This window comes from Serinus canaria, chromosome 1A (assembly GCF_022539315.1).
Source record: "Serinus canaria isolate serCan28SL12 chromosome 1A, serCan2020, whole genome shotgun sequence".
Taxonomy (NCBI): Eukaryota; Metazoa; Chordata; class Aves; order Passeriformes; family Fringillidae; genus Serinus; species Serinus canaria.
The window spans coordinates 741,547-750,168 of NC_066314.1; the positions used below are offsets into that span (position 1 = coordinate 741,547).

The window sequence follows — 8,622 nt, forward strand, 5'->3', positions numbered from 1 at the left end:
CAGCACTGAGGTGTGCCCTCCCCAGTGCCCAGAGCTGGGCACAGCACTGAGGTGTGCCCTCCCCAGTGCCCCCAGAGCTGGGCACAGCACTGAGGTGTGCCCTCCCCAGTGCCCAGAGCTGGCACAGCACTGAGGTGTGCCCTCCCCAGTGCCAGAGCTGGGCACAGCACTGAGGTGTGCCCTCCCCAGTGCCCAGAGCCGGGCACAGCACTGAGGTGTGCCCTCCCCAGTGCCAGGGCAGGGCACAGCACTTAGGTGTGCCCTCCCCAGTGCCAGAGCTGGGCACAGCACTGAGGTGTGCCCTCCCCAGTGCCCAGAGCTGGCACAGCACTGAGGTGTGCCCTCCCCAGTGCCCAGAGCTGGCACAGCACTGAGGTGTGCCCTCCCCAGTGCCCAGAGCTGGGCACAGCACTGAGGTGTGCCCTCCCCAGTGCCCCCAGGGCAGGGCACAGCACTGAGGTGTGCCCTCCCCAGTGCCAGGGCAGGGCACAGTGCCCTCCCTGTTCCTGCTGCCCCTGCACTCCTGACCCGGGCCAGGTGGCACTGCCCTTCTTGGCCACCAGGGCTCCTGTCCTTGGCCACCAGGTCCCCTCCTGCCTGGGCCTCTCCCGCCCCCCCAGTTGCTGCTGCCCTCCACCCTGAGCCTCCCCTGGCCCGGCCTGAGCTGCTCCCTCTCCCCCTGTGCTGTGAATCCCTCCAGAATCAGACTGAGAGAGCTTTACCATCCCTCTCAACCCAAGCCATTCCCTGATTTTGTAATGGTTCCGTGATTCACAGAGGAATAATGGGGGAGAAATCCTTAAATGTCACAGCTGGGTGGAAAAATTTGTCATGCAAATTTTTAGGAAAACCTTGGGAGTATCAAAGCTCTTGCGGTGCTGTGGGGCACTTCTAAAGCCCAAAGCTTTTTTCCTGTTTTAGATTTAATTTAACCTGTTGTGTGTGTGCATCCTGTGTTATTTTTGAGTCCCTGGATTCCATGCATCCAGCAGCTGTTTTTAACTGCTCCTTCTTCCTTTTATTTTTTTTTTTTTTTGACTGATGTTCCTGGCAGGTGAATTTTGAAATGTTCTTCCATGTGTGGAGCAGCTGTCTTGCAGATGATTTTTCAAACAGATCAATTGTTTTGGTCAACATCTGGAGGACAGGAAAAAAGGGAGAGAAGAGAGAGAAGGGAAAAATAATGGGGTTTTTTGTTTGTTTCTAATTGTCAGATTGGTTTGTGTGTTTCTCTTGGAATTTCTGTTCCTGGGGGACACAAAGAATCCATAAGGAAGGGGTAACAAAACACCTCCACCCTTTATTTTGTAAATACCTTTCCTGCAGACTGGAGCCCAGAATGTTTCAGCTGAGCCTGGTCCAAACTGATACAGAGGAGGAGGAAAAAGGAGAGGAAAAATTGAAACACCAGAACTAATTTCATGTCTGGTTTGGAATTCTGCTGCTGAGTGTCCACAGGAGGTGGAGGAGAGGTTCAGGGAAGGCAGCTGGGAAGGGAAGGCTGTTCCCAGAGAGGGTTTGGGGTGTGAGGTGAGCAAAGGGATTGGGATGGCACCTGGGGAGCCCTCAGGATTGGGAACAGAACAGAGTCAGGTGTTTTGTGGATGGGTGGGTTTGTTTGATACGGCTGTGGGGTGGTTTGGGCTGGAAGGGACCTTAAAGATCTCTGATTCCAACCCCTGTGTGGGCAGGGGGCCACCTTTGGTGCCAGGCTTGGTCACTGGGGTGCCACCCTTGGTGCCAGGCTTTGTCACCGGAGGTGCCACCCTTGGTGCCAGGCTTTGTCAGCGGGGGGGCCATCCTTGGTGCCAGGCTCTGTCACCGGGGGTGCCACCCTTGGTGCCAGGCTTGGTCAGCGGGGGGGCCATCCTTGGTGCCAGGCTCTGTCACCGGGGGTGTCACCCTTGGTGCCAGGCTTGGTCAGCGGGGGTGCCACCCTTGGTGCTAGGCTGGGTCAGCGGGGGTGCCACCTGTGGTGCCAGGCTTGGTCACCAGGGGTGCTGCCCTTGGTGCCAGGCTCTGTCACTGGGGTGCCGCCCTTGGTGCCATGCTTGGTCACCGGGGTGCCACCCGTTCTGCCAGGCTCTGTCACCGGGGTGCCACCATGGTGCCAGGCTCTGTCCCCGCTGCCAGTGTCAGTGGTGGCAGCAGAGCTCAGTCGCAGGGGTTAAATCAGAGCAGAGTTCTCCCTGCAGCCATTGCCAGCATGTCCCATGGGACTGTGCCACCCCAGTGCAGCAGATCCTGGCACACAGGGCAGGCTGTGTCCTGGTGGCACCCGAGAGGGGCTGGGCAGCGCTGCCCGTGGAGCAGGGCTGTGCAGGGAGCCAGGGGAAGGGTCTGGAGAGGGGGGCACATCCCTCACTGCAGCAGCTCCCAGAGGAGCCACAAGGCTCCTTGGAAATGCAAACAGAGCCCCGAGCTCCCAGGGCTGAGTGTCCCCTTGGGTGGTGCCTGGGGAGGCTGCCTGGAACAGAGGGGACAGAGTTAAAGGGATAAAATAGAGATTTGTTAAAGGCCTTCAGTAGGTGCAGAGGCTGGGCAGTGCCAATGTGATAAAGCAGGGGTTTATCAAAGGCCTTCACAGGACACACCTTGGGCAGGGCAAGAGCCCAGCCAGGGCTACACCCAAGATGGACTCTGAGCCTGAGTTTTCTCACTTTTATAAGTTCTGGTCCATTTCCATACTGGGGTCAATTGTCCAGTTCCAGCTCCAGGTTCTGTCCCATCCTCCCAGACTGCTCTCCTCAATTCCCTGCTGTTTGCACTTTTTGGGCCTGAGGCTGCCCAAAACCTGAGGGGCTGGACAAGGATTGCTCTGTGTGACTGAGCTGTGAGGAGAACTTGCTGGCACTTGATATGAAGTTCAGAGTCACTAATGCAGTGCAGAATCTGGAAAATAGGAAATATAAAACTGGAGGCATCATGGGGAGCTGTGGCTGCAGTGGATTTTGGGGAGCTGTGTCTGGTTTGGGGAGCCGTGTGTGCTCTGGGTTTTGGGGAGCTGTGTCTGGTTTGGGGAGCCGTGTGTGCTCTGGGTTTTGGGGAGCTGTGTCTGGTTTGGGGAGCTGTGTCAGGTTTGGGGAGCCGTGTGTGCTCTGGGTTTTGGGGAGCTGTGTCTGGTTTGGGGAGCCGTGTGTGCTCTGGGTTTTGGGGGCCGTGTCAGGTTTGGGGAGCCGTGTGTGCTCTGGATTTTGGGGAGCTGTGTCAGGTTTGGGGAGCCGTGTGTGCTCTGGGTTTTGGGGGCTGTGTCAGGTTTGGGGAGCCGTGTGTGCTCTGGGTTTTGGGGAGCTGTGTCAGGTTTGGGGAGCCGTGTGTGCTCCTGGGTTTTGGGGGCTGTGTCAGGTTTGGGGAGCCGTGTGCTCTGGGTTTTGGGGAGCTGTGTCAGGTTTGGGGAGCTGTGTGTGCTCTGGGTTTTGGGGAGCTGTGTCAGGTTTGGGGAGCCGTGTGTGCTCCTGGGTTTTGGGGAGCCGTGTCAGGTTTGGGGAGCCGTATGTGCTCTGGGTTTTGGGGAGCTGTGTCAGGTTTGGGGAGCCGTGTGTGCTCCTGGGTTTTGGGGAGCCGTGTCAGGTTTGGGGAGCCGTGTGTGCTCTGGGTTTTGGGGAGCTGTGTCAGGTTTGGGGAGCCGTGTGTGCTCCTGGGTTTTGGGGGCCGTGTCAGGTTTGGGGAGCTGTGTGTGCTCCTGGGTTTTGGGGGCCGTGTCAGGTTTGGGGAGCCGTGTGTGCTCTGGATTTTGGGGAGCTGTGTCTGGTTTGGGGAGCCGTGTGTGCTCTGGGTTTTGGGGAGCTGTGTCTGGTTTGGGGAGCCGTGTGTGCTCTGGGTTTTGGGGGCCGTGTCAGGTTTGGGGAGCCGTGTGTGCTCTGGGTTTTGGGGAGCTGTGTCAGGTTTGGGGAGCCGTGTGTGCTCCTGGGTTTTGGGCAGCTGCTCCTGTGGGTACAGAGCAGACAGGAGCAGACAAAGGCAGGACACTGAAGGGAGCCCCGAGGTGTTTTGGGGAGAAGGCCCAGCTGCAGATCGGGGCTTGCACAGGCACACGGCTTTGGAGAGCTCCAGGGGCCTCCAGATGGGCAGATAGGGAAGAGCTGGGAGCTGGAGCTGGCTGCTGATCCCAGGAGAAGCAGCAAACCAGAGCTGGTTGATGCCTGTGTGAAGGGAGCTGCTCCAGGGACGTGTCTGGGGTGGTTCATTCTTCATCAGCAACAAGCACAGAAGGGCTGCATGTCAGTTCCTGACAGAAGGAGAAAAACACTTCAGTTCCTGCTTTCCTGGCTCGTTCCTGGCCTCAGACTCAGCAATGAAGGGTTTGGTGGACTCGTGGCAAAGTGGAGCTGTTGTGGTCCGGGCTTCACCAGCCCAAATCTCACCCAAACAGCAGAGGGAAAAGCCAGGAGACACCAACTCTGATAGTTCAGGAAGGGTCTTGGATGCACTCCTCAGCACAGAAACCTCCCCAGGCTGGGTTCCCAGAGGGGTCTGGGCTCTGCATCCCTGGCAGTGCCCAGGCCAGGCTGGACACTGGGGCTGGAGCAGCCTGGGACAGTGGGAGGTGTCCCTGCCATGGCAGGGGTGGCACTGAGGGGCTCTGGGGTCCCTTCCAGCACAGGGATCCGCTCATCTGTGGCGTGGAAGGGGCGTTAGAAGCAGGGAAATGAGGAACAGAAAATCCTCCTGTGCCTGGCCGGGGCTGGGTGTGGTTTTAGGATGATCGGGGCAAATCCCCCCAGCTCTGCCTGTGCCCTCCTCATTCCCAAGCCCAGGCAGTGCTTGCGCTGTGCTGTTTGAAGATCATTGCAATTCCAGGAGAGATGAAATCACCATCCACTCAATGTTCCAGGAGAGCTTTTTGTCTGGCATCTCCCTCTTAACTCCCGAAACGCTCCCTGCTGGATTAGTCCCTGCTCCAGATCTGTTTCCTGCCTGGTTTCTCTGCCTGGACACCAGCCAGCCATTCCCACACCCAAACTCTTCCAGCATCCCCTGTAAACCCTGCTCCAGTGCAATCCCAGGGATTCATTTCCGGACATCTGAGGGGTTCGGGGGAAGGGGGAATGGATCCTGAGAGGATGGGAAGAGCACTTGGGTGTGGAGAGAGTTTGCTCCCAGCTGTGCTCACGCTGTTCCAGGATATCTTTTGAGCTTTTCAAAGGGAACAGCCCCCAGATGAAGAAAGGGTTTTTAGTTCCTTCTAAACCAGTTATTTTTTTGTCTCAAATAAAATCGGCGATGACTCAAACACCCATAAAAGTGTCTGGCAGAATTCTCGGGCTCTGAAGTTCCGCAGTGCATTGCTTGTAAATGTCATTTTTTTGTGGGAGCCTCTTCAAGTGGAGTCGGGTTCTTTGAGACGGGGCAGAGCCTCTGAGATGCACTTTGCAGCACTGACTGAAGAATTATTTTGGCTGATTTCAGGAAAGGATCCTGCACGAGGCTTGGCTTATCTGCTCACCACAGCAGAGAGCTGTTGGGTAACTCTGAGTGCCAAGAACTTTCTGTGCTTTGCTTTTCATTCTTTTTTTTTTTTTTTTAATTTTTAATATAAATAAGCTGAAACATTTTTTGGTTTCTCTGCAGCAGAATGACCACAGATGAGTCACGGGGCTGCCTGAACATGTAAAGCATTTTCAGTGCTCCTTGTGATGCATTTCTGGGTGTCTCACCTGACTCTGATCTGCTGAGACAGTGATTCCAGAGCCCGAGGAAGCTGCTGCTTGGGTCAGGCCCTGTGAAAAGTCCAACCAAAAGCTGGTTTGGAGCTGGAGCTGGGATTGTGATGCTCTGCCTGATTCATCGAGTCATTTTGGGTGGGATTTTTACATTCCCTAGCTCGGGTTGCTTGAGGAAAGCTGAGTAGGTGTGTGCAGAGACCTGCGGAGCTTCCTGGCCGAAGCCCAGCCCAGACAAAGCTCTCCTTGTTCCCGGGGCCTGGCGCTGCTTTCCCTGCTGTTTGTTTGTTCTCTTGTCCTGCCCTCTGTTGTGTCTGTCAGCAGCGGGGGTGCTGCTGGGGGCTGTGGTTAAAGGGACACTTCAGTCCTGCAGCTCTGCCCCAGCCTCCAGATGGGCAGGTCAGGTGTCCCCAGCCAGCTGGGAAACCCAGAGCCCTTGGAAACACCGGGAATTTTGGCCTTTATCCAGCAGGGGGAAGGTGTTGGGGGTTGTACCCACCACAGATCCTGGGATGGTTGGGTGGGAAGGACCCTAAAGTCCCTGCAGTGCCCCCCTGCCATGGCAGGGACACCTCCCAGTGTCCCAGGCTGCTCCAGCCCCAGTGCCCAGCCTGGCCTTGGCACTGCCAGGGATCCAGGGGCACCACAGCTACTCTGGGAATTCCATCCCCACCCTCCCAGCCAGGAGTTCCTTCCCAAAATCCCACCCAGATCTCCTCCAGTCTGAAGCCATTCCCTGTGTCCTGTCCCTCCATCCCTTAGCCCAGCTCCCTCTCCTGGAATTTTTCTGACCCAGTGCAGTTCTCCTCCAACAACTTGGCTTGGCTTTAATTTCACCTTAATTAAAAAATCTGCTCAACTTTTGGGTTTATTTGGAGTCTGTGGCATGTTGGATGGAGTTGGATGGAGAATTCCTCAATAATTGACTTCATGCTGGTATTTTTGTCTTGTCCCTGCTTGCTCCATCCATAATTCCCATTATTTTACAGTGAAACACTAAGGAAAACGTGGAGGGAATTTTGGGATCCTGGACTCTGGGTCCCCTCACCCTCCATCTCCAATAATAATAACAATAACAATAATAATAAATCTCTCCACATCAAAATTCTGTGAGAAATCTCATTCCTCACTCAGTAATTCGTGTGTGGCTGGGGTTTTTTTCCCTGTTTTTTTGATTCCTGGCCAATTTATGGCAAATATCAACCAAATCATTCTCCAGCAAATTAATCACCCTCGTCAAGCGTGGTGTCCTCGTTTTCCCTCAGTGAGCACAGAGCAACACAAGAGTTGGTTTTGCTTTTTAATTACTTCTTTTTCTCTGCTTGGCCTCTTTAGTTTTGGCCTCATCAGGGAGGGTGGAAGGTGGAGATTTGTGGTAGGAAATGGAATCTTGTCATGGAGGATGGGATTTTGTGGTGGAAGAAGGAATTTTGTCATGGAAAATGGAATTTTGCTGTGGAAGGTGGAACTTTGTCATGGGAAGTGAAATTTTGTGGTGGAAGATGGAATTTCATTGTGGGAGATGGAAATCTGTCATGAAAAATGGAACTTTGTCGTGGGATATGGAATTTTGTGGTGGAAGATGGAATTTCATTGTGGAAAATGGAGTTTTGTTGTGGGAGATGGAGTTTTGTCCTGGATAATTGAATCTTGCCGTGGAAGATGGAATTTCATCCTGGAGAATGGAAATCTCTCATGACAAATGGAGTTTTGAGGTTGAAGATGGAAATTTGTGATGGAAGATGGAATTTCATTGTGGAACGTGGAAGTTTGTCATGAAAAGTGGAATTTTGCCGTGGAAGATGGAACTTTGTCCTGGGGCACTGAATTTTGTGGTGGAAGATGGAATTTGGCTGTGGAGGATGGAATTTTGCCATGAAAAATGGAATTTTGATGTGGAGGATGGAATTTTGTGGTGGGAAATTGAATTTTTTTGTGGAAAATGAAATTTCATAGTGGAAATGGAGTTTTATAGCAAGAGATGGAATTTTGTCATGGAAAGTGGAATTTTGTCATGAAAAATGGAGTTTTGTCATGGAAGATGGAATTCTGCAGTGGGACAATGGAGTTCTACAGTGGGACCATGGAGTTCTACGGTGGGACCATGGAGTTCTGCAGTGGGACAATGGAGTTCTGCCGTGGGACAATGGAGTTCTGCAGTGGGACAATGGAGTTCTGCCATGGACAATGGAGTTCTGCCATGGACAATGGAGTTCTGCAGTGGGACAATGGAGTTCTGCCATGGACAATGGAGATCTGCCGTGGACATGGAGTTCTGCAGTGGGACAATGGAGTTTCTGCCGTGGGACAATGGAGTTCTGCAGTGGGACAATGGAGTTCTGCAGTGGGACAATGGAGTTCTGCAGTGGGACAATGGAGTTCTGCAGTGGGACAATGGAGTTCTGCCATGGACAATGGAGTTCTGCAGTGGGACAATGGAGTTCTGCAGTGGGACAATGGAGTTCTGCCGTGGGACAATGGAGTTCTGCATTGGGACAATGGAGTTCTGCCATGGACAATGGAGTTCTGCCATGGACAATGGAGTTCTGCAGTGGGACAATGGAGTTCTGCAGTGGGACAATGGAGTTCTGCCATGGACAATGGAGTTCTGCATTGGGACAATGGAGTTCTGCAGTGGGACAATGGAGTTCTGCCATGGACAATGGAGTTCTGCCGTGGGACAATGGAGTTCTGCAGTGGGACAATGGAGTTCTGCCGTGGGACAATGGAGTTCTGCCATGGACAATGGAGTTCTGCAGTGGGACAATGGAGTTCTGCATGGACAATGGAGTTCTGCAGTGGACAATGGAGTTCTGCCGTGGGACAATGGAGTTCTGCCATGGACAATGGAGATCTGCCGTGGGACAATGGAGTTCTGCCGTGGGACAATGGAGTTCTGCAGTGGGACAATGGAGTTCTGCCATGGGACAATGGAGTTCTGCCGTGGGACAATGGAGTT

General features: G+C 53.9%; 1 protein-coding gene across 9 annotated transcripts; it reads left to right on the plus strand.

Moving 5' to 3' along the window:
• The first annotated feature begins 200 nt into the window (after positions 1-200).
• LOC127060514 (uncharacterized) lies at positions 201-7,820 on the plus strand. Of its 9 annotated transcripts, XM_050984196.1 has the most exons (6): positions 201-255; positions 460-3,013; positions 3,078-3,166; positions 3,256-3,345; positions 3,389-3,433; positions 3,571-7,820. In XM_050984196.1, exon 2 carries the CDS (start codon positions 1,549-1,551, stop codon positions 2,497-2,499), a length of 951 nt encoding a protein of 316 aa, XP_050840153.1. In that variant the 5' UTR covers positions 201-255; positions 460-1,548; the 3' UTR covers positions 2,500-3,013; positions 3,078-3,166; positions 3,256-3,345; positions 3,389-3,433; positions 3,571-7,820. The 9 variants fall into 9 exon arrangements, with proteins under 9 accessions (XP_050840153.1, XP_050840177.1, XP_050840144.1 ...); XM_050984220.1 differs by lacking the exon at positions 3,078-3,166 and having other exon boundaries at positions 460-3,058; positions 3,389-3,524; XM_050984187.1 differs by lacking the exon at positions 3,078-3,166 and having other exon boundaries at positions 460-3,058; positions 3,389-7,820.
• Positions 7,821-8,622: the final 802 nt, after the last annotated feature.